The sequence below is a fragment of the Leiobunum rupestre genome, chromosome 3 (genome assembly GCF_980474605.1).
Source record: "Leiobunum rupestre chromosome 3, qqLeiRupe1.1.hap1, whole genome shotgun sequence".
Taxonomy (NCBI): Eukaryota; Metazoa; Arthropoda; class Arachnida; order Opiliones; family Sclerosomatidae; genus Leiobunum; species Leiobunum rupestre.
Window position 1 is genome coordinate 68235141 of NC_143386.1, and position 26460 is coordinate 68261600.

The following is a 26460-nucleotide window of genomic DNA, read 5'->3' on the forward strand; positions in this document are numbered from 1 at the left end:
GTTTATGGCACGCGTTTTAAATAGCTTGCGCGACAATACTTACAAAGTTCGAAAGTTGTTTATAGGGAAGCCGTTGCCATTTGCTCAGCTACTGTAACTACCTTAGAGGAAATTAGGAGCTCTGAAAGCTGCGACTCAATTTGGGAAGAAGCTTCGAAGTTCGCGGAGTCCGTTTTGATCACGGTACCGGATCGCAACAGTGAACTTTTAGCTTTAAGAAAACGAAAAATAATCCCTAACAAAAGGCTAAAACATAGTATAATCACATGTACGACGGGAAGTAGAGAATCGGAAGCAAATACCATAAACAATCAGTTGAGATCCACCTATTACCAATTAATCGATAAATTTCTATCGGAAATGAAAACTCGACTACTGGAAAACAGTGGGTTATATAAGATTGTAATGGCTTCTGATCCCGAGTCAGAAAACTTTCTTAACGAAAATGACGTCTTAGCCCATTGCCAAACATACAGCCAGTTTAACTTTGACCTAGATTCCTTAAAGGGTCAAATTAAAATAGCTAGAAATTTCATTAAATCTAAAAATTTAAACAGCGTAACAGAGTGCTTTAATTATTTGATGACGATGGACAATGGATTTCCAGACCTAGCTAAGTACTATAAAGTGGTTTTGCGCATTCCCGTGGCCAATACCATTTCAGAAAGGAGTTTCAGTTCCCTTAAAAGATTTGAAACTCGTCTACGCTCAACAATGGGAGAATCTAGACTTTCTAGTCTGGCCACATTGTTGATTTATCGTGATATATCGAATTATTTGAAAGCTAACCCAATGTTAGTAGTTGATGAATTTGGAAAACGGTCAAATCGAAGAGTGTCCTTCTTCGTTTAGATTTAAAAGTTCTATTATACAGTTCTCTGGATGTTTACAGATTTTTTGATTTATGAAGTACAATTATTTTAAACGACCGGTCATAAAACTCGCGAACTCAAAAAAATCATCTAATTTAAATAAAAAATATATAGGGGGCCTCAATATCAACTAGTACCTACCCAGAGAAAAATCCTGGCGGTGCTACTGGCTACACCGTATAGATTTCATTATCTAAAGGATTACTAATCGTCGAGTCAGTGCTAGAGACGCAGTATGGTGGCCTAGATTGTCTTTTGACATTGAAAATCTAAACAAATCTTGCCAAAAAAGCATTTTCGATTCAAGTAACCTTCCCAAGAGGCCGTGGCAGAAAATAGCGATGGATTTGTTTTATCTGTAAAATCGGTGGCATCTTCTCGTGATCAATTACTACTCAAAATATCCAGAAATCACTTTGCTTAAGAGATTGAAAGAGACTGAAGTAATCACTCATTGGAAATCCATATTTTGAAGACACGGAACATCTGAGTTTGTCTACAGTGAAAACGGAACACATTTCGGACCGTTATTAACATCCGAGTTTACAAAATTTGCTACAGAATGGGACTTCATTTGCAAGACGTCAAGTCCCAAATTTCCTAAAGAAAATTGTCAAGAAAAGTCTCAAGAAGAGCGACGATGGCAACGCTAGGGCTCGGCATTATCCAACCGTTATCCGTTATAAACGCGGTTATTTGTGGTTAACCGAAAAGTATTTTAGTTTTAAGCGTATTTTTACCGTCATGCTTAGGGAACGGTTAATCCTTTTTATAAATAATATCATTGCAATTTGATTAGAAAAAATAATCGTCAAAGATATTATGCGGTTTTTATCATTACTATTGATGGCTATCCCATGAAAATCATCTCTGAAGAACAAATGGGCATGATCCAGAGAAGGATTCTGGAGTTTTAAGCTGGAAGGAGGCGCAGTACATTACCTGTGTAAGGATGTGTCTACTTTAGAATGGTTGGGGAAGGAGTTTGACCAGAAGGAGTTGGTTCCAGGTGGGTAATTACTTTTAGTAATGAAGGTAACAGACCTGCCGTAACCATTCAAGGTCACCTTCCACACCAAGTATGTGTATACGAAGGACGCTAATATCCTTCTTCGCAGACTTAAGGCATTCAACAGCGCGTTGAACACGCAATGCTGGAAGATTGTCAGTTAGTCTGGGGTCCCGACTGCCATCCGCTGGATTTTTCAGATGGATGGAGAGTCGGTCAAGGCCATCAGGGAGGCTGGTTTTAGAGCTGAAACCGGCTTGGGCAGGGGTTTCTTCATGATACTCTTTGATCCTAGCACGGGCAGGTCGAAGGACCCGACCAGCCTGGAGGGCTCTTCGCCAAATTTGGAACAATATGAGGTCTCGGAGATGGAAGACGAGATTCTAGCCACTGGGGAATCTGGGGAGGAAACTCTCGCAGAGGACCTTAAGGCTATTGACTTGTCGGATATCGACGAGATCAAGGAGGCTGCTCATATGGAGGGAGCAACAGGGGAGGCTGGGTGGAGACGCTAGTTGGGCCGGTAGGAGTAATGTGGCCTCCACATCTTCCACTGGGTACGGCTTGGCAGAACTGGCCAGCAATCAAGCTAACCCCACCTAAAACATGAGTTTGAAGGTGCTGCAGATTAATCTGCACCACTGCAAGGTGGCCTCTGCTTTACTCTGCAGAAGGTTTGCCAAGGAGAGCTTTGATGTCGCTCTCATGCAGGAGCCATGGACTGCCAAAGGCAAGACACTTTGTCCCCAAAATGCAGGTAATATATTCTATGATTATAACTCTGCTACACCCAGCGCTTCCCCTCTCAATTTACACCTCCAGGGATATTGCCACGGCAAAACTCATCACCTCGTCGAATGGTGGTGGGGAGGTTACTATGGCATCGGCCTACCTACCGTAGGACGATGCCCCCCCCCCTCGCAGGGGATGGCCAGTTTGATCAACTACTGTGAGAGTTTGGGGAGGAAGTTGGTCATCGGTTGCGATGCTAATGCTCACCACGAAATCTGGGGCAGCTCAGACTGCAACCAGCGTGGTAATGACTTAATGGAATATCTGGTTAATACCAGACTTCACATTCTTAATAGGAACAATGTACCAACTTTTGTTATCTCTAACAGAAGCAAGGTCATTGATCTCGCACTGTGTAAAGCGAATGTCGCAGATAAAATTAAGAACTGGCATGTGTCTAACGAACCGTCTCTGTCGGATCACAGACACATTTGCTTTTATATTCTGGTCAAACCTGTATGGGCTTGTTCCGCTATTCGTAACCCTAGGGGCACAGATTGGTCCGGTTACAGGGAAGACTTAAGCTTCTTCGTTAAGGATGATTAGCCACGGCTCTCATCGGTGTTGGATTTTGATTTGGCTGTTGATCGCGTGCAACAGTGCATTATCGACTCCTATCACCGCAATTGTCCGGCAAAGCCTGCCAACCGGCCAAGGTTAGTGCCTTGGTGGAACAGCGAGATTGGCAGGCTGCGCAAAGAAACTCGTAGGCTCTTCAATAGGGCAAATAAGGGGGGTGATTGGGATACCTATAAACGCACCCTCACCACCTACCACAAGACTATCCGGGATTCCAAGAAGGCTTCGTGGAGGGACTTCTGTGAGAACATATTGGATGTTCCCAGTACGGCCAAATTAATGAAAATTTTGGCACACGATAATACTTAGCATCTTGACACCATTAGGTTGAAAGATGGTAGTTTTTCCACGTCCGGTAAGGATACTCTAACACTTTCCGGACTCTAAGGTCACCAGCAATGGTGGCACTGGCACTCTCACTTTGAGGATCAATCGAACCAAAAGGGAAGATGGGCAGTGGCGAATTAGGTCGTCACGCATTCTAGACTTATATGGGCTATAAAGTCCTTTAAACCCTATAAGTCCCCGGGACCGGATGGGATTTTCCTATCCTTTTAGAGTGATATTCTATGCCCTCTGCTGCTGAGAATCTACAGGGCTTGTATTGCTCTAGGGCATATACCTAGCACCTGGAAGCTGTCTCAAGCAATCTTTATACCTAAGCCTGGTAAATCTGATTACCTGGAAGCTAAGGCATTTAGGCCGATTAGTCTTACCTCTTTTCTCCTAAACATTCTGGAGAAAATGGTGGACAACTATATTAGAGAGGAGGTTCTTTGCAACTCTCCTCTGTCGGCTGCTCAGCATGCCTTTCAGAAAGACAGGTCTACCGAGACCGCCCTGCATGGAATCAGCAGCTGCCTGGAAAAGGCAATTGAGTACAAGGAAATTGCTTTAGTGGTTTTTCTTGACATTGAGGGAGCCTTTGATAAGGTCTCCAGCGCAGTTATTCTGAAGGCTGCGAAAAGATTTGGTATCAATGACACATTGTGCCTTTGGATCAAATCTATGTTAACAGACCGGAAAGTGACATCCTCCTTGCTGGGTGACTCCCTTATGGTCTCCACCAGTCGTTGTTGTCCACAGGGGGGATTCTCTCTCCCCTTCTTTGGTGCCTGGTGGTGGATGAACTTGTTCGGAGGTTGAACAGGGGAGGATGCCGCTGTTTCGGTTACGCTGATCATCGTTACTGGGAAATTCCCGGTAACTGTGAAGGATGTAATGAGGAGGGCTCTAGCATCAGTTGAGAGCTGGTGCAGGGAGGTCAACCTCATGGTTAATCCTAATAAAACTATCTTGGTTCCTAAAAGGCTAGTTCGAGGGTATTTCCTTATTTGGAAAGGACCTAGTGGAGAGCACCGAGGTGAAGTACCTCGGGGTCATCCTGGATAGCAAACTAACATGGAAGGCACATCTTGACTATACAGTCAAGAAGGGTAAACTGGACGACTAGAAGTGCAGTTAGCAAGTACTGGCTGTACACTATGATCATCAGACCTGTCCGGTCCCATGCAGCTGTGGTCTGGTGGCCAAGAATTACTTTGAAGACTGTGCAGTTTGATCTGCGCACTCTACAAAGGCTGGCTTGTGTCGGCATTACAGGAGCCATGAGAACAGCTCCAAGCACTTCTCTAGAAATTCTCCTGAATATGCTTCCTCTCCATATCTTTATTGAGGAAGCTGCTTTTTTAGGTGCCTATACGCTTAACCAAAATGGCTGGTGGAAGGCTAATATTTGGGAGCATAGCCACACCGAGCTCTATCGGGATATTTCCAATCAGATGCCGATTCTGACAATGGGTTCTGATATGATGGTTACTAAACTTCGCTTTAGTAAACCTTTTGAGGTCCACTTCCCTAGCCGTGCGGAGTGGAATAACTTGAGGTAGAGCTTCAACACAAGGAATACCTCTAATTATTATTGCTCTAATGTGGATATTCTAATTAATCTTGACCCTCGGTACCAGAGGAGAGATCGTCTAGTTCACTGATGGGTCTAAGGCCCACTATGGCACTGGTGCGGGGATGTATTGCCTTACTAATAATGTTGGCGTTTATGTAAGCCTAGGGATACACTCTAGTGTATTCCAGGTGGAAATGTTTGCCATTTGCTCCTGTGTTGCTTGCTTTCTACATCAAGGGTATCATGGGAACTTTATCCAGATTTATTCGGATAGCCAGGCTGCTCTTAGAGCTCTCAGCCAGTATAGCATTCTTTCTTAACTGGTTTTTAGCTGCTTAGATCTCCTCTGTGCTCTTGGGTTCCACAATAAAGTTCAACTTTGTTGGGTGCCTGGGCATAAGGGGCATCTTGGGAACGATAGGGCCGACGCCTTGGCCAAGGAAGGTGCGAGGGCTGGGTTCATTGGGCCGGAACCTGCTCACCCCATCTCCCGGGGACTTGTACGCGTCTTGATCTCCAAGTTTATGTCAGATCGTCAACTCAGACAATGGTCTGAGATTGAGGGTCAAAGGCAGGCCAAAGAGTTTGTGACACTTTTTGAAATAAATGGGAAGTCAATATTAAATTGAAGTTACGATACGTTGTCTAGGGGAATTAATTAAGATATTAAGATTAAAGTAAGTGTCAGCATTGGATAAATTTAAATAATTAAATAGTGCGAGAGTTAAATTCAGTTACGATGTTATTTAATAAATGAGAACTAAGGTTTACGATACATCAAAACAAAACACACAAGTCCTAGTCAGATATAATGATAAATATAATTGTTAAATAGTTACAACAACGGTTTCACTCTGGAAAAGCACTTGGTCCGTTCGCGTCCGGCAACTACACGAAGGGCATTTGGCCCATCCCAACAGGGCGCGCACAAATCACATCTTTTCGGTCTCACAGTGAACAATTTTCTCTCCTGAAAATCTCGCGCGAAAAGGTTTTAACCCGGTCTGGCACCATTAAGCGCGCGAAAGTGTCCACTCTCTCAATTTCGATTGCACCATTGGTAGCAACTCTATGGAAAGTTTTAGGAGCGTCACTGGTAATACCCTATATATTGACAATTTAGAAGTATTTTTAAATATTGGGGAGCGAACATAAATAATATTTACAAAATACGTTACAAGTTTACTCTTGGCCCTTCTAGGGAGAGAGCTAGATAATTACTCTCGCTCTCTAGGGCTAGTATTAGGATTGTTATTGGCCTACTTACAGGCCACTGCCATCTAAACAGACATTTAACTCTTATTGGGGTCAGTGATGACCCGATTTGTAGAGCTTGTCTAGCTGAGGAGGAAACTGCCTCACATGTACTCTTTAGCTGCGATTACTATGCAGCCCAGAGTTTTGAGCATTTGAGTATGCACTGGTTGGAGTCTTATCACGTCTCCAACATCACGGCCAGGCAGATTTTAAGCTTTGTGTCAGCAATAGGACTTATTTAAGTCACCCAGTCGAAGTGCTTGACTTGCCACCCCACTCAATAATAATAATAATAATAATAATAATCTCAATATTTACCGTTATGTTTAGAAAACAGATAATTGGTTTTATAAATAATTTCATAATAATTTGATTTGAAACGAATAATCGTTAAACATATGTGGTTTTTTATATTTATGTTTACCGTTATGTTTATTGAACAGATAATTGACTACATAAATAATTTCGTTACAATTTTATTTTGAAATAATTATTGTTAAATATACAATGCAGTTTATTATATCTATTATTATCTATTTGAAGCTATACAGGGTGTTTTGAATTGCTCTGACTGGGCATTTTTTCAGACACTGCAAGAGATAGAGTTGCGAAATTTTCAAGGTATTATTTCTAGTGTGGGAATTACATGTGGACCACTCTTCACAATCACAACTTCCATCCGTATCAAACGACCCTCCACCAAGCTCTGCAGTCTGCACGAAGGATATATGGAACGTACATTTGATTTCTGCAACTGACTAATCACCATTCTGATGATAACCTAAATTTCATAAATCAAATACTGGTGACCTACGAGTGTCCCTTTGGGAGAGATGATCCTTTAAACCATCAAAACACCCACATGTGATGTGACGAAAATCCTCACTGGTGTTTTCCTCACCATCATCAACAACAACTCCGACTGAATGTTTGGGCGGGTTTGCTCGGGGATCAAGTTATTGGACCATTTTTCCTCTCAGCTCGTCTTAATGGACAACGCTACTTGGCGCTTTTGCAGACGCTTTAGAAGATATTTCGCTGAAGCTTACAGACAGATGTGGTACCTACATGACGGCGCACCACCCCACGTACCTATGTGTAGTGGAGCATCTTAACAACGAGTTCTCTCAGCGTTGGGTTGGCAGGAACGGTTACGTTCGATGACCTGCAAGGTCTCCAGACCTAACTCCGATGGACTTTTTCTTGTGGGGGTTCATCAAAGCACAAGATTTGCGTCACCGAATCATTGCAGCCTTCGAACTTGTCACTCCTGATATGATCAGACACTCGTTTCAAAACATGCTTCATCGTGCCCAAACATGTATCGCGGCAAACGGAGGTATCATAGAACCTCACTTGTAAAATTCTAATGTTATTCGAATAAAATGTTCAATTAAATCTTTCAGACATTTCTTTCATTTACGTACAAAAATGCGAAGGCTATTGGCCGTGTTGCGAGTTACTAGCGGGGGTAAGCCTTCGGGGCTTAACTAATTAACTAAAATTAAAATGTACGCTTAGTTTGTAAACGTTTGTCGTTTTAAGTCGGATGAAATAACTTTAGACAACACAGGATTGCCTGCTCAAACTTGTTTATTCTATTAACTTATGGTTAAACTGTTTCTCTAACTGGAGAATTTCTCTCTTCTGGAGAGGAATTGAAATCTTAACCTTATGGGTTGCCGCTAAAAATGTAACTGAGGAGAAAGTGAACCTTTCCCCTCCTATTTTTTATTCTCAATTTTTAGAACTTTTACTTTTATGGTTTTGGCCTTGGGGTACCGAGCACCGATCGCTTTTCCACGCCTTTAACGCTAATAGGCTTCAATCGGTGCGCGGGCGCTGTCGTGACAAAGAGAGAACGCGTCCCTTTCTTCAATTCCACGACAGCTTTCCGAAACTTGCGCTTAAGTGCTCATAAATCGCAAGTTTCCGAAGCATCATAAAAACCCCCCTGACAGGCAATATCCGGGGGAAAAGATGCTTCGCAAAGTCATTAGGCAGGTTATAATAACAAAATGAAATATTTACACTGATAATTAATTTCGAGATATATACAAAGCAATATAATATTTACAAAACAATAATGTTATTTTACAGGCCGATTTAACCGCCAGAATAACCATATGTGTAATTCCTTATAAAATTGCACTTGTTCTAACACTTTACAAATTAAGTGTTAGAACAAGTGAAATTTTACTACAACGGACCCACATTTTAAACGAATCATAAGTGCAAAAAAAAGCTTTCATATTGTAGACCCTAAAACTACTTTTTCTTGTTTAATAAAAAACACCAACATTTTGTCCCTAGAGAACGTGTGCGGGGTTCTACTGTAATTCCTTATAAAATTGCGCTCGTTCTAACACTTAATTTGTAATGTACGATTTTGACCACACCAACTCCATTAAAGGTTTTCGAGTATGCTCTACAACGTACTCATTGAAACTTTTCGTCTACCACCTAGCGTTCAAAAACTACAAATTCTAAAACTGTGAAATATTTCACGATTTTTCTAAAATTCACAAATAACAACGATCTCCCCCGAGAGAGTCCATACTGAAAATTTCACATTTCTAGAAGGTATAGGTTTTGAGAAAAATGCCTGGGCCGATCAAATGTAGACACCCTGTATATAAAAGATAGCTACATGTAAGCCGATAAAGCCTGATAAGATTTGTTTGATATTTGAATTTAACAGTTTTCGTATAACATCAGACTAAAGACGATCGAATGATTTGTCTAGGAGGTTCATTTTCGCCGATAATGAAACAGTGAAAGTTCTAATTTTTTTAAATACCAACACAACAACAGTGGCAAATAAAATAGGAAAGTTTTTTACCCATTAAACTTTCATGGATAAAATTGGCAAGTTAAACTAAAATGTGGTATTTAACAATTATTCACTCCACCAAGGAGTGCATTTACTAGTAGACAACCGTTATCCGATCGCCGAGTCCTAAGTAACGCTAAACTACCGAGCCACACTATTACCAAATCGATTTTCACCCGCAGAGCTTCTAATGGGCTTCGTACGTCATTGATTATAGTACCTGAGGAATTGCAACGAAATATTCCGGACGGGCACAGCCTTAAAGAAGAGAGAAAAGAGTTCAACAAATATCCAACTATGATCGACGCCACGGGGCACGACAACTGGAAGAACTAAATCCTAATTACCAAGTATGGAGCTTAGACCTTCGACGTTCCGGAACAATACCTAAAAAAGCCCCAGAGCCAAGATCTTAAGTTGTGGACACAACGAAAAGTACAAAGCGAAGAAACCGATATCATTTAGTACCTCTTCGCCGTATCGAACCTGACTTTTCAATCAAATACGAATACCCTGATCTGCATCATGACAGAGAAATGGCATAAAATGGTCTAGAAAGGCGAGATGCGCAAGACGTACAACCACGATAGAAACAGCGAATTTCTTTGGAAGAAGAAAACCGCCAGTATACTACCTTACCAAAAGCGCAAGATGTGTAGATAATTATTAGACCGCCGAAAAAGCTAGATCTATAATATTCTTTCAAAGTTGGTAACGTAATATGTTAGGTATCTGGCGCAAACAAGAGTTTTCCGCGACTTAACTGTTGGTCGACTTGCTAACGGCAGGACGCAGTTCGTTTACTTGATACTAAGGCTAATAAGTTATTCGAAAGTCTGAAAGGGTAAAAGTACCCACGATTCGCGCCCCTGGCGCCTTTGGAAATGTGCCGGTACGCCTGAACGTTCTTGCGCGGATTGCAGCAGAAAAGGTGTCGGAATGTGCGGGTACGACAGAGATGCGTCGTGTTTTACGGCCGTGTAAACTCTTCCCAAGGGATGCTGACTAGAGATTACTGAGAACTTAAGTATGTTTTTGACTTTAGACGAACATCTAGGGGTGTTTGAGGTAATCAGTTATAGACTGATAAGGGTGATGATAAATTAAATTCAGGTTTAATTCATATTGGTTTAAGTTGTTTAAACGTTGTTATTTAGGTGTTGTTATTGAAGTTTTGTGCTGAATTAAGTTGTTTAAGTGTTTCATTATGATGTTTAATTAAACCTGGCAATTCCTGGTATAAGTATTATCATTTCTAGTTATAAGCGGCAAAAGCCTACGCTATCTCCAATAGTGAGCGATACGCGTTTAACCCGGGATATCTATTAAATTGTAACGTACGGAGTGGTGCATTGGTTATGGTTTGGCTACGATAAAGGGAAATCCGTAACAAGTTATGTAAATTAAGAACAATTGTTTTGGTTGACTGGTATATACATTTGAAATCCTGAATCTAATCTTAAGAGGGGAGATGTGATAGATGGGTTTGAATAGCGCGCTTGGCACCCTTACTTTGTAACGCACTCAACAGACGCGCCACTTTCATAAAGATTAGAGAAGCCAGTGCGCTTTCAGATATTCCAAGAGACCACGTTTCACATTCATCATGTCTTGTAATTATTTATAATCTATAATAACCGGGAAAATAATAACACCAAAATATCGTACGTCCTAAAAATTAGCTCGAAATTATCAACGTGTACAATAATTGTCGTACGTCTGAAAATGGTGGTACAATCGCCTAATTCATGTGGCTCCTATTATGGCAGCCTCTGCCCCCTTGTAGGTACGCGTCTGACTTCAGAGAATATACAAATTTGTCATGTATAAAAAGGTTATTTTAGGTCCTAGAAGTTTCAATATACTGTGTATTAAATTGTAAATGACCAGACGTTAAAGTTCCACATTAACACCTTTAGCTTGCAAAATTTAATTTCGCACTTTTTCAAAATATACACATATCAAAAACCTTTGTCATAAAGATATTCTTTCACATCAGCTTCAAAATTTCCCTTAAATTTGATAAAACCAACCACTTCATGCACTGCAGAATCTATTTCTTTGTTATATTTGGTTTCGATGTAAGTCTTCAAGTCTTTCTCAAGGCTCTGGAAATAAAAAAAAAAGAGATTGGTAACTATTATAATTTTTATGAAGTATACAGGGTGTTTAACAGGTTATGCAGACATTTTAAGGAGTGGTAGGCGGGGGGGAATTGAGAAGTATGCCTGTTTTTGTCCCATTTTCCTACGATGAGTTAGAAGAGCGCCAGAGAGCTTCAAAGTGGGGCCTACTAACCCCTGAAAGTATGATGCAACTAGCGCAAAACCAAACAGCAGGGAAACGCGAACCTTAATGTTTGGTTTCGTGTAATAGGTAAAAAAGGACTTTGTAAATAAATCGTGGTAACCAGCGTAAAAAAGTAAACTGAAACAGTATTTTAAGTCCCTGCTGCTTGGTTTTGCGCTTTTTACAGCCTACTTCCAGGGGCTAGTAGGCCACACTTTGAAGCTCTCTGGTGCTCTTTTCACTTATCTTAGGAAAATTGCCGTTGGGAAAAATAATAATCAGCTAGGCTAATACCCTAGGCACCACCTTAGGCCTACGGCATCGAGCGACTTTTTAAGCCATTAACTCAGGTGACCGGGTTACAATGCGTAGGAGGGTGGTGGCAAGCCCTTCAAGCCCCGTTAACCTCGACAAGTTTTTTGTAACGGGAAACCGACGAACTCGGAGAAAAACAGGCATACTTCTCAACTCACCCCCTACAACTCCTTAAAATTTTTGCATAACCTTTTGAAACACCCTGTATAAAGTATCTACAAGACTAAACTCATCTTGAAATATTTGTTTTAAGTATTGGCTGGAAAATAAATCAACTTAAGGAAACTCCATTTTTTGTGGAATTTTTTACAATAGCACCTTTTGAGATCGAGAGGGAGGTCGATCGACACCTCCGTTCGAGATCGAGAGGGATGTCGATCGACACCTCCGCTCGAGATCGAGAGGGAGGTCGATCGACACCTCCGTTCGAGATCGAGAGGGATGTCGATCGACACCTCCGCTCGAGATCGAGAGGGAGGTCGATCGACACCTCCGTTCGAGATCGATAGGGAGGTCGATCGACACCTCCGTTCGAGATCGAGAGGGAGGTCGATCGACACCTCCGTTCGAGATCGATAGGGAGGTCGATCAACACCTCCGTTCGAGATCGAGAGGGAGGTCGATCGACACCTCCGTTCGAGATCGAGAGGGAGGTCGATCGACACCTCCGTTCGAGATCGAGAGGGAGGTCGATCGACACCTCCGTTCGAGATCGAGAGGGATGTCGATCGACACCTCCGCTCGAGATCGAGAGGGAGGTCGATCGACACCTCCGTTCGAGATCGAGAGGAATGTCGATCGACACCTCCGTTCGAGATCGAGAGGAATGTCGATCGACACCTCCGCTCGAGATCGAGAGGGAGGTCGATCGACACCTCCGTTCGAGATCGAGAGGGAGGTCGATCGACACCTCCGTTCGAGATCGAGAGGGAGGTCGATCGACACCTCCGTTCGAGATCGAGAGGGAGGTCGATCGACACCTCCGTTCGAGATCGAGAGGGATGTCGATCGACACCTCCGCTCGAGATCGAGAGGGAGGTCGATCGACACCTCCGTTCGAGATCGAGAGGAATGTCGATCGACACCTCCGTTCGAGATCGAGAGGAATGTCGATCGACACCTCCGTTCGAGATCGAGAGGAATGTCGATCGACACCTCCGTTCGAGATCGAGAGGGAGTTCGATCGACACCTCCGTTCGAGATCGAGAGGGAGGTCGATCGACACCTCCGTTCGAGATCGAGAGGGAGGTCGATCGACACCTCCGTTCGAGATCGAGAGGGAGGTCGATCGACACCTCCGCTCGAGATCGAGAGGGAGGTCGATCGACACCTCCGTTCGAGATCGAGAGGAATGTCGATCGACAACTCCGTTCGAGATCGAGTGGGAGGTCGATCGACACCTCTGTTCGAGATCGAGAGGGAGGTCGATCGACACCTCCGTTCGAGATCGAGAGGGATGTCGATCGACACCTCCGCTCGAGATCGAGAGGGAGGTCGATCGACACCTCCGTTCGAGATCGAGAGGAATGTCGATCGACACCTCCGTTCGAGATCGAGAGGGAGTTCGATCGACACCTCCGTTCGAGATCGAGAGGGAGGTCGATCGACACCTCCGTTCGAGATCGAGAGGGAGGTCGATCGACACCTCCGTTCGAGATCGAGAGGGAGGTCGATCGACACCTCCGCTCGAGATCGAGAGGGAGGTCGATCGACACCTCCGTTCGAGATCGAGAGGAATGTCGATCGACAACTCCGTTCGAGATCGAGTGGGAGGTCGATCGACACCTCCGTTCGAGATCGAGAGGGAGGTCGATCGACACCTCCGTTCGAGATCGATAGGGAGGTCGATCGACACCTCCGTTCGAGATCGAGATGGATGTCGATCGACACCTCCGTTCGAGATCGAGAGGGATGTCGATCGACACCTCCGTTCGAGATCGAGAGGGATGTCGATCGACACCTCCGCTCGAGATCGAGAGGGATGTCGATCGACACCTCCGCTCGAGATCGAGAGGGATGTCGATCGACACCTCCGCTTGAGATCGAGAGGGATGTCGATCGACACCTCCGCTCGAGATCGAGAGGGAGGTCGATCGACACCTCCGCCTGAGATCGAGAGGGAGGTCGATCGACACCTCCGTTCGAGATCGAGAGGGAGGTCGATCGACACCTCCGTTCGAGATCGAGAGGGAGGTCGATCGACACCTCCGCTCGAGATCGAGAGGGAGGTCGATCGACACCTCCGCTCGAGATCGAGAGGGAGGTCGATCGACACCTCCGTTCGAGATCGAGAGGGAGGTCGATCGACACCTCCGTTCGAGATCGAGAGGGAGGTCGATCGACACCTCCGTTCGAGATCGAGAGGGATGTCGATCGAGAGGGATGTCGATCGACACCTCCGTTCGAGATCGAGAGGGAGGTCGATCGACACCTCCGTTCGAGATCGAGAGGGAGGTCGATCGACACCTCCGTTCGAGATCGAGAGGGATGTCGATCGAGAGGGATGTCGATCGACACCTCCGTTCGAGATCGAGAGGGAGGTCGATCGACACCTCCGTTCGAGATCGAGAGGGATGTCGATCGACACCTCCGTTCGAGATCGAGAGGGAGGTCGATCGACACCTCCGTTCGAGATCGAGAGGGAGGTCGATCGACACCTCCGTTCGAGATCGAGAGGGAGGTCGATCGACACCTCCGTTCGAGATCGAGAGGAATGTCGATTTTGGTGTCTACTTTGAAGATCCGATGAGTCCGCAGCGATGCTGGGTGGACAACATAGCTTTTGCCCTCGATATTTGTTTGGTGTTGTTGATGATAGTAGGTTCCGATTAGGACCGAATTTGTATTGAATTACGTCGTTTTTTTCTCTAATATGCAAAAAAATCTCCAAATTTTCAATTTAGACATCGGGTCGAGTTGGGTATCGTTTCTGTCGCTAGGACTAATAGTTACGGAGTTATGACCAAAAGTACACTCAAAACCATGGTTTTTTCCCAAGTTCACTAAATATTGAAAGGTTATATCACGAATTTGGCCAGGACCAAGCATATATTCGGATCTTACGACTTGGTTAGTGCCGAATCAAATGAGACCAACCGCAAATCCGTCGGATGAATCGTTACCGAGCTATGATGTCGTGGTTGGCCTCATCTGACCCAGCGTGAAACCTACTATCGGGAACAACACCAAACACGGTCCAAAATGGAATTTGTAGACCAAATTGCAATTTGGGACAAAATTTGCCTCTGGAGATCCGTTTTTGGTCCTCTTTTACCCGTACTAAAATTAATTTAGATTTTTTGTAATCCTTGACAGCTGATTAACCAAAAAGTAAATAACACCCCCCCCCCCCAAAAAAAATAAGGCAATTTTTTTTAATAATTATTGTATCTAGGCATTAGCCTTTTTTACACACTAAATCACTACTAAATTTTATTGGCCACTATATTTGCGAAGCTTTTATTGCAAAACAGGAAAAGGAAGTCTGAGTAGTTTCATTATAGGCTGAAGAGGATATTATTAATGAAATTTGTTATACAAACCCAAATGTCTCCGTTAATTTTACGTAATTTGGTTATTGGCCTCGGTCCGCGTTGTTCAACAATAAAATACACAGGAAGCATATTATTTTTCGTTCGGCTGACGAAATATGGTAATTCAGGTGGACTGTCTGAAAAATAAGTTGAAAAAACTAATTTGAGCGTTACACTGCATTTGTAGTTAGTTTTAAAAAATCACGTCAATTAATAATACATTTTAGTTCCCCCCCCCCCTCCCCTCCAAAGCTGATATTTGAATGTTGTATCTCTTCAGCTCAACAGAGGCTCTTTTCATTCTCGCTTTTAATTCAAAATAAAGGTCTAGTCAATTTATAATTATCTACATATTCCGTCTGGGTCCCTATATGAATTTTCTTCACTAATGTCTGTGCGTACTCTTCACTGACTCAGGTCAATACAACAACCCAGTTATCAGCTTTTGAGCTTACTCCTGCCTATAGGCATTCCCATGTGACACAGGGAGGGCAAAAATCCCGCTCCCCTTCTGTAGCACATACATTCGTAAGTTGTCCTTCCGCTCACGTGCCTTAAAAAATGGCAATTCCAGCCGCAGAACAAAAACTTCATAATTAAAATTTTATCTTTATCTCTGTACATAATGTATATATTGTATTATTTGTAAGCCTGGCGTGATGGACATTCGTGTCTTTTTCTGAGTAAATAAACTTCAAAAATATTTACCACATTAATTATTCAACCTACTGATGAACAATGTAAAAATTATCTGAAAGGACTATTTACAATTTAGAAAGTAACTATAAAAACAAATTTTCCCGGCACTCTTTTCCTTCAAAAAATATTTTAAAAAATTAGCAGAACCTGTGAAGTTACCAGTTTCTATGGTATAATATTGGCACTATAGGAAGATAAATACTTCTCTCTACAACCAAAAGTAGCATAAGACCCAAAAGTGTGTCAGCTGAACCTTCGCGCCTATTAAAATTTCTAATGAGACACTATTGACTACATAACCTACTAGTTGGAATAGTACTAACAACATTATATTTAGTCTATGGTCTGGTGCGATTTTCTCTCTTCGATTTACTCGCCCGTAGACATACGTTCTAAAACGCCTCACTCGGCGGCGCTGGAGTAACTCGATTTTGATGACGTATTTTCCGACCCCCCCCCCCCCCTCGTTTCCCCTTTTTACTTTGCGACAAATTCTCATTAACTACTATACCGTTCTGACACACTTTTGGGTCTTATGCTACTTTTGCTACACATTAGGGCTGTGCTAAGTATTCGTCATTATTCGATTTGAGAAAATTATTTGGTCATTTTTAGGCTAAACTATTCGCACCGACAAATCGAATTCTAGTTCTTAAAATTCTAGAATAACAAATAGTGAACTTTGAAAAACCCACTATTCTATTTTTAAAAAAAATAATTTTATTTTGTCGATTTTAATCCAAATTTATGAAATTATTTGGTATTTGCATCAAATTTATACCGCCAGAGGGCACTAAGTTAGTAAACAAAAAACCCAGCTTTCTTTTCCTTGCTACGAAACCGAAGGTCACGAGTGATGAAGCAAACAAAATTTAAAGTTGCAAGTTATCTAGACGTTTGTAAATAGGAATGATTTTTATGGGCACAAGATAACTATGAAGTAGATGTATACACTATAGAGTGGAAGAAACCATTTTGGGAGGAGTGATTCCATAATATAATAAGTGGATCATTCTCTCTAAGTAGACAAAACGCTATGTTACCTATGACTAGAGTCTTTGTCGGGGTCGGTCTGGCAGCCCTTTTTAACCGCCCTATACTGTGTATCACCTCAACTTCACTCTAAATTTATACTGCCGAATGTAACGTTTCTTACATCTCTTATGGTACATTTCACGTCTGAAACGTGTCTCGAGGGCCAGAGAGAGAGAGAGATTTTGGGGGTAGGCTCATCGAATTTATCCCCCAAAAAAACCTGTACCATATTTGTTTCAGGTCAGTTTCAGATCCAAAGGTAGAGTTTTGTTCAATAAACGACCCTTTAGTTGCCGTCTTGACCACTCGGTGGTGCCTCCGCCGAAATATTTTCAAAAAATGTATCTTTGGAGTTTGCTCTCTATACAAGCTCTGACGCCAAGAAACCGAGACTAAGATACCCGACCGAGACCCGGAATTTGTATACTTAGAGAGAATGATCCACTTATGATAATATCTATTCTAGTTGGAACTAGATAATTATACAGCATTTAGACCAGTTAGGCGAGCCTCTTTCTTTACTAGAAATATGGAGATAAATGTTCTATTTTGGCAAGATAGATAAACGGCAGCTACTACTAGGTAGTGGGTAGACACTAGAGAACTAGGTAAGCTGCTACTGCCGTGTGCTTGTTTCAACTCTTAATAAAAATGCGACAAATAAAGTTTGGTCAATTTTTATACGATTTTATTATTTTTTAAATTGTAATGTATTATTCTTTATGAGGGTGACAAGAATTGAAAAAAGGCATTAATTTTAAAAATAAATAAAAGGAGTATTTAGAGCGGAAAAGCCTGCCTCTCAAGAAAAACGTTTCGCCGCGCAAAAATAACAAATTTTTATAGCGATATACATAGTTTTAACTAAAGGGGGTACGCACTATTTTGGTCCCTGTTCATCACCCACTCTCTCCCCGGTACCCGGCTGCCAGACCATCTGTGAGTCTAGTGCTCGGAATTGTTAATTCATTACCCACAAATTTTCCGATTTATTTAAAAAACGTTGGTAAAAAGAATATCATTTTAACTTATTTAATTATGTTTTTACGCAACCAAGCATTTATTTTAATAAAAGTGGCATTTATTTAAATAATTGTTTGTTTTATTTAAATAATAGGCTTATTCACTATCGATTATTTAAACATTTTACAATTTTTATTCAACTATTGGTTATTTAAATAAAAAATTTCGCGCCCACAATGGCGGCCATGGCCAAAGCTACGGAGGGCTACTACTCTATTAGCGAAAGGCAGAAGCGACGTATTTTCTAAGCTTGGTAAAACCTACTAATCCCACGCAACGGTAATACTACTCCCTTTAAATCCTTCAATACACCAAAAACTTTCTTCAAACTAAAATTTGGTCTTTGATAGAATAATTTGATAAAAAAATTAATTTGGTCATTTTTGAAATTCGATCCGACAGATGGTTCCAAAAACCGACGTATTTGGAATTCGCCAATTACCTAAAAACTATAACCACAACTCTACAAGATACATGTATATTATACACGTATATTATACACTTCTGATGTTACGCACTAAATTATTCCCACTTATTACTATCTAAAATTATAGACTGAATTTCACTTGACTCTTGCTCACTAACGCAATAAATTTCAAGATAGGAATAAAAATAGCAAAAATGGGTACTGTAACCATTTCAAATCAAAGCTGACCTAGACCAACCAAATTATTAATTTAATTATATTAACAATATTTTTCCAAACTGGTATAAGAAAATAAATTATCTGTCATTTAGAGAGGAAAAGAACCATTATTTGTAAAAGAATGAAAATGTCCTGGTGTAATTAACTTTCAAAAAAGACATTTTTTAGTTTAAATTGTGTACTACACAGTAGATTGTGGTACGGAATTTACATGGTTTTTGGCGTTTGTGGAAAGTGAATATTTAATACCAAAAATGATTAAAATAGTTACAAAACATTTTTTAGATTTTTCTTAAATGAATTTTATAATACTGTTTTTTTTTTGGAACAAACAACGAACCTGAATTTAAAAAAATAATTTTTCCTTACTGATTATATCAACTTAAAAAATGCTGTGGGACTGCGACTTGCTCCAAAATATTTCCCAATTCTGACTCTTTAAACTTGTCTTATTACGCTTTTAAAATACTCTAGGCACCCTACCCGCTGAGTCACTCGATGTAAGATGGAGAGATTTTTGCAAAGGTTATTCATAATGGTTACAGACTTAATTTGGAGGAGACTAGTTGTTGTTCAACCAAGTTTAAGAAGTCACTGTCGCTTAAGAGTAAAGATAGCGGAACTTCAAAAATGTATTACGTAACACCTCTTATTAATGATACCATATGTAACATAATTACTCATAAGTATGCCATAAAAGCATTTTCGTTAATGAAACCTTGTTCACGGGATATGACGTAAATTACGTCACTTACAACTCCGTGACGAAATACGCGTCATCAACTTTACTGATGGGAAACGGAAGTTAGTGAGGATTCCTCGCGCGTTTCTGGCTTTACCCATGTCAAGTTTAGCTCGTGCCTCGCGATCACATGACTTCATTTCCATGGTAACCTTTTCAATAGCGCGAGGATTATAAGCATTTTGGCATTTTTGGGTTCGCTCAATGTATGTTCCGCGTGAAACAAGGTCTCATTGAATTTTTTTCAATGGAAATGTTATACAGAGGCATACTTATGAGTAATTACGTTACATATGATGATACTGAATAAAGCTAGGCGCTTCCCGTTAAAAATCTGCATTTTTTTATCAAATTTTTTATTGCTAAGAGAAAATGGTAACATACCCGCAGGAGGTTTCCACAGTTGCTCGGAATTAATGTTCAAGGGATTTGGAGTGATTTTTTGAAAATCCCTTAAATTTTGCATTTTGGGCTTAAGTTTTTCCACAAATTGCCAACATCCATCCACTTCCTTTACTCGGGTATATCTCGAGCTTTCAGCATCAGCCAAAACTTCATCTCTGTTTTCCATTACCTTACCACCAGTTCTTTCAGAAAAGTTTGGTATGATCTATAAAAAAATAAGTTAATTACTTAACTAATTAATTAAATTTAAATGGTCAGTAAAATAAATAGGAGTGGCAGTTCCTAACTACCAAAAGTGTATAAAAGAACTTGTACGTAGAAGTATTTATCTGCCTAAACTGCTGATGTTAATTTCTTGAAACATATACCTTCACTGGTTTCCAACGCTTCCACAGGCGGGGAATTTTTCCATTTTCTGGGATTTTTCAACCTTCCAAAAGGCTACTCTAATTGTATATTTAGTCTATGGATATGTTATGAGTCACAGATGTGTTAAAATATTTTTAATAAGTTCCTAAAATGCTGGTCATTTTAATAATATAATGATCTAAATATCCATTTGCGACTTAAATATTTGGCTATTCAAATGTAAGTAATTTTGTAATAAATAAAACTTATATTTGGAATTCTTTTCAGAATTAAACTGAATATTTATATAAATTGGTACATAAGTCTATACTTTTATGTTAGTATTAAAAGCTCCAAAAGGGATAAAAACTGGGAATTTCCCAGTCAAAAAAGGGAAAAAAGAGATTTTTCATTAAATTAAATTATCGCAGTCTAAGGAAAATTTTAGACCCCAAATGTGGAAGCCCTGCCGGTTCCCGCTGATTGTTCAAAATGCTTGTTCAAAGAAAACGGTGCTGACGAAATTCATAATATATCAAGTTTCTAAAACTACTACATCGGGAAAATAATTTATTAATTAATACATATTCCCATTCAGTGTAATTTTAACATTTTACATGGTTAGAATAGAATAAAATTTATTGAACTGAGTCAGCATCGTTTACAAAAACAAAAGAGAGACAAAAAAAGACAAAAAATAGGAACGGATTAGGTCCATCCGACGGGCTAATCACTCCGCGAAATCGGTGAACAGAGCCGTACCTTTGACTGAACTAATGGGATTACGCGTAATCTTTGAAGTCCCTGCCTTTGGCAGTGCTAATCTAAACGTAATCCGGCGTAATCGGTGTACAGACTTTCTGGGAAAACCTGGAAAAGTCAGGGAATTTGAATGAGAATCTAAGAGTGGTTAGCCCCTCGGGTCCATCCCATACATTTGTCCAATCTAGTTTTAAAAGCACCAACTGAAGAACGCGATTTTACAGCAGACGGGAGAGAGTTCCAAGATTGTGACACACGATGGGTGAAGAAAGTTCGTTTGGATGACGTGACACATCTGGTTTTCAATATTTTTGGAGCATTTCTACCACTCCAAAGCACTTTAAAGAATTTATCTGTGCGCAGATCATATAGCCCATGCACGAGTTTAAAAGTCTCAACTAAATCAATCCGCAAACGTCGGGTTGCTAGCGATTGCATTCCGAGCCTCTTCAAGCGTTCTTCGGACGAGCACTGGCGAAGGCGAGAAACCATCTTGGTAGCTTTACGTTGCACACGCTCAAGACACTATGTCCTTAAAGGGGAACGGCCGAGCTTTAACCAGTTAGATAGCCCTATAGCCCATTAAAAACTAAAATTTATGGCGAAAACCGCATCAAAAAATATTGAGTGGTTAATTTTTAATAAAATAAAGAAATTTCGGGAAATCGAAAAGCGCGCGTCCGCCACGACACCTGCTGAGAAGTCGGTGAGACAGAAAAACAACGTAAAAGCGTGCGCTGCTGAAGACGCAAAAAATATGTTTTGCACGCGCGGCGCGTTCCAGTTATAAGAGTACTAAGCCTAAATCGCGTGATTTTAAAAGTTAGGATAGTTCGCAAATCGCTCATACGGGGTTAGGGGCGCTGGCGGCAGCCCCCAAGATGGCGGCGAAAATTCAAACCCAAACACCTGGCGTTATTTTTCTTTTCAACTTTTTGGGCCAAAAGCTATTTTTTCAAGACAAAAAAGGTACGTGTTAGTATATTGAACGTCTTGTTAATCTTTTGATACGGAAATAAGGCCATATTTGGAAAAGCTTGGCCGTTCCCCTTTAATCAAATGCGGACTCCTTATACTGGAACAGTATTCTAGGTGCGGGCGCACTTATGTGTTGTATAGAATCTTGACAGATTTCTCATCGAGACGGGAAAAAGAGCGCCTTAGTAGGTAGAGAACACGGGACGCCCTTGCCACTGCCACACGAAAAGCAATACACGCAGTAAACTCTGATGGGGTGTTCACATACTCAGTTTAGAGGGTAACTCCCACCCAATGGAATATATGTCAAGCTTGTAAAGTTACATGTTCATTTTAATTGTAAGAGATATATATTAAATTTCTGCTAAAACAGGATGACTGCTAGAGATGGAACTTGGGATTGGTTTATATTTTTCAGACATCACATAGTCAAAAATAGACGAGATCTAATCATGGTCTTGGATGCAGCACATGGCACCATCTACAACAACTGATCGTTAAGAAATTATATATTAGTGTTTATAAATTTAGTTGTAACTTTGCCTAATAGGAATGTGATATAATTAAAACACAAATTATTATATGAAATCAATCATAGTAAACATCAAGAATGGCCAAAATTTGGCAAGCAGACTAATTGATTTGAACGTCGTAAAGTTGTTCCAGGGTGTTCCAAGGTGGCTGCTTGGAATTACACCACCCCCTTTCCTACCTCCAACAAACTATTCAAGGCAAGAAACCAATGAAATTTATTTTCCATCAATTGGCTACCCGTAAACCTTTATCACTCCCTACTGAAATTTACTTTTATTTAGCGCACATAAAATTTAGTCTATTAGGACATGTAGAAAAATAATTAACACATTAAGCTTCAGCACGTTTTACTATATAGTATTAGTATTAGCAAAAGTAGCATAAGACCCAAAAGTGTGTCAGCTGTACCTTCGCGCCTATTAAATTCCTAGTGAGACCTAGTCACACTATAGACTACATAACATACTAGTTGGAATAGTACTAGCAACTGTATATTAGTCTATAGTCTGGCGCGATTTTCTCTATTCGATTTACTCGCCCGTAGACATACGTTCTAAAACGCCTCACTCGGCGGCGCTGGAGTAACTCGATTTTGATGACGTTTTTTCCGACCCCCTCTTCGTTTCCCTTTTTTACTTTGCAACAAACTCTCATTTAAAAACTATACCGTTCTGACACACTTTTAGGTCTTATGCTACTTTTGGTATTAGATACAGAGATCGGCGCACTCTCAGCTCAAAAGAGTGGGAGAGCTATTTTTGAGCGCGAGCGCCACTCTCGGATGAAAAAAGAGAAGAGCGCGAGTGCGAGCTCCACTTTCGGATAAAAAAAGAGAAGAGCGCGAGCGCGAGCTCACTCTCGCATATAAAAAGAGAAGAGAGCGAGCGCGAGCTCAAGCTTTCGCCAAAAAAGAGAAGAGCGCGAGCTCAAGCTTCCGCCATAAAAAGAGAAGAGCGCGAGCGCGAGCTCAAGCTTCCACCAAAAAAAGAGAAGAGTGTGAGCGCGAGCTCAAGCTTCTGAGAAAAAAAAGAGAAGAGCGCGAGTGCGAGCTCCAACATCTGACTCTAAAGAGAGGAGTGTGAGCTCTGAAAATTGGTTTTTGCCCATCTCTGATTAGATAAAGTTTAACTGTCTTTATCAAAAGTGTATTTGACTACTGCATCGTCTCCACAAAGTCATACTTCTAAATATAAATACTTTGTGGTTTCTACCAATTATTACTTTTGTTTTTTGGTTTGTTATTTTTCAAGGATTACAGTAGTGCAAAAAGTTTTAACCGCAATTTATTATTTAGAAAGATATGATCAATGTAAAATTGTTACATGCCAGCAATTTTCACAACGGAAAATACGACATATTTCGAGATTTTTCTACGTGTTGGATGAGGTAGGACTGATGACGAAATATATTTCATGGCACGACATTACTAAATTTAACATAAGAAAAATTGAGTAAAAGAGAACCAGGAGAACGCACAACAACACAACCCCAGTGACATTTTGACTAGGTAAAGTAACCGAAAGCAACAGTAAAACGTAATTTATCTGTCTAAAGCAAAACTACAACCGATAAGCAAGTTCCAAACTAAAAGTAAAAGTGGACTCGTAAACGAAGTATTGCCGAATCACGGCGCCACCAAAGCCCCATTCTTGCTAATCAAGCTGTGCCCCCTATAACGCGAACTAGTGGACAGTACCTAGTATAGTCTCTTGTGATACAAATTAAACAAGGGAGAGCGATTGAGAGATGAATGGATCCCACACGAAGGAGTTTTCCCTCCTCCTGGGTGCGTATATTAACCCCACCGACGGACATCGTATCCAGTGAAATCGTACCTAGTATCTAGCGAATTGAATTCGCCGTAAAAAAATACCTTTTCGGTTTGCACACGTTTTAAAAAATTTGTAATATCTTATCGTTAAATCTAATTCGTCATCAGTCCTACCTCATCCAACAAGTACAAAAATCTCGAAATATGACTTGTCCTATTTGCCGAGGTAAAAATTGCTGGAAAGTACCAATTTTATATTTATAATATATTTCTAAATAATAAATTGCGGTTAAATTGTTTTGCATTATTGTAATCCTTCACAAATAGTAAACCTAAAAAAATAAACAGAAGTACCTATTGTTAAAACTAGCCAGTTTGGGTCTACAGAATTTAGTATTTAGTTAAGAGAAAACTGAACTAAATACCCAACTTACCTTATCAGGCACAGGCGCAACGTAGTAATATCTAACTAAATGAACAAAACCATTTAATGAAAATCTCTTTGATAATCGAAAATTTGCCATATTATTTATAAACAACGACATGACAAAAATTACGTGGTTCTATATTATAACCAAACTTGGCATTTTCTTGTTACCACCTTTACACAGAACTTGGAGGTTAAAACATAGCATACGTTTAAGCAGACAGCCTTTGGCAGACAACCAGCATCCCAGAAAACACTAGTGGTCAGGGCTGGAAATAAGGATATGTTTTTTAGTAGTCAGTTTCACTAGTGGGGATATAAAAACAAAAGGGACAGCCAACATTTTGCTTTGCCCGTCAGAATTAAAATAGAAATATCTTATCCTAATTTTTTTTTATAAATGTAATGGGATTGATCAATTTATGAAACGCCATATTCACCATTATTTATGAACATTTAGGTAAATTTATTTATTTATTTACCGTGACTAGTGCCCCATTTCCAACCATTGAGTTGGGAATATATAACTAGAGATACAATTACAATGACGACTCTTTTAGGATAGCCATCGGCCTTCGGCTAGGTGCTAAAATTTGTGTTCCGCACTCGTGCCGCTGTGGAAGCCATGTTGACTCTTTCGGCCCTCATGGCTTGAGCTGTAAGAAAAGGGCGGGTCGGCTTTCGCGCCACGGCGCTGTTAACGACATCCGAAAACGCGCCCTAGTATCTGCTGGCGTGCCATCCATCCTCGAGCCTCCTGGCCTATCGCGGGATGATGGGAAACGACCCGATGGCATGTCTCTGGTCCCTTGGGCAGGTGGAAAATCCCTGGTGTGGGATTTCACCTGCACTGTCAATCTAGCGCCATCGTATTTGGCATCTTCTTCGTCAGCCCCTCTCTGGGCCGCCACTCAGGCTGAAAACAAGAAGAAATCCAACTACGAGGGCCTAGAAAATCGATACCTATTCAGAGCCGTTGCCATTGAAATCCTGGGCTCCTTCGGGCGCGAAGGCTTGGTATTGGTTCACTCCATCGGTTGGAAAATTCGGGAGGTAACCGGCGAGACGCGTTCCGTCGAATATCTCATGCAAAGGATCGCGATCGCTGTCCAACGAGGCAACGCGGTCTCGGTATTGAACACATTTCCCCCGGGGGCCTCGCTAGTGGACTGTCTACTCACTGTTCATTAAACGAGACTTTTAATAAAAACAACAATTGGGCTAAATTATGTTAAAACTCCTCCTCGAAGACCTATCGGTCCGAGTTCTTTAGGTTTGAATTTTAGGTACGAAAATGTATTTATGTATATATCTTTTGTTTATTAAAGTCAATTTCATTACTAAGGTCATTACGGCTTCGGAAATCGGGGTTTTCTTGGGACAAATTCTTCACTTAGAGTAAACTTTATCATTCGGCGGTGGCGCCTTCTAACTATATTTTTGCAAATATAGTCTGCTTATATTGTTTTTTTGCACGTGTTCACCTGTATCTTAGTGGTAATTTGAATTTAGATATTTGAATTATTGGGAAGAAACTCAAAATAACGTTTAATATTATTATTATAAGTAAATATTGTATTATTCTAACATAACTTTTGGCCTTTGAACAATATCAATTTAGTATTTTACTAATGAATTCCCTTTTCACCTTCTCATTAATATTCTTCGTTATTTTAAGTCGGTGTAAAAGTGAATTACTTTAGGGACG

General features: G+C 40.9%; 2 protein-coding genes across 2 annotated transcripts; one reads left to right on the plus strand and one right to left on the minus strand.

The window, feature by feature from the left end:
• The first annotated feature begins 3996 nt into the window (after positions 1-3996).
• Positions 3997-9581, plus strand: LOC149954443 (uncharacterized). The gene is made up of 2 exons (XM_090169903.1): positions 3997-4297; positions 9463-9581. The coding sequence occupies exons 1-2, from the start codon at positions 3997-3999 to the stop codon at positions 9579-9581; spliced, it is 420 nt and encodes a 139-aa protein (XP_090026029.1).
• Positions 9582-11144: 1563 nt separating this feature from the next.
• On the minus strand, positions 11145-24968 carry mRpL49 (mitochondrial ribosomal protein L49). Its single transcript, XM_090170341.1, has 4 exons — positions 24760-24968; positions 19912-20137; positions 15392-15519; positions 11145-11353 (listed from the first exon to the last, which is right to left on the minus strand). The coding sequence occupies exons 1-4, from the start codon at positions 24868-24870 to the stop codon at positions 11207-11209; spliced, it is 612 nt and encodes a 203-aa protein (XP_090026467.1). The 5' UTR covers positions 24871-24968; the 3' UTR covers positions 11145-11206.
• Between the last annotated feature and the right edge of the window lie 1492 nt (positions 24969-26460).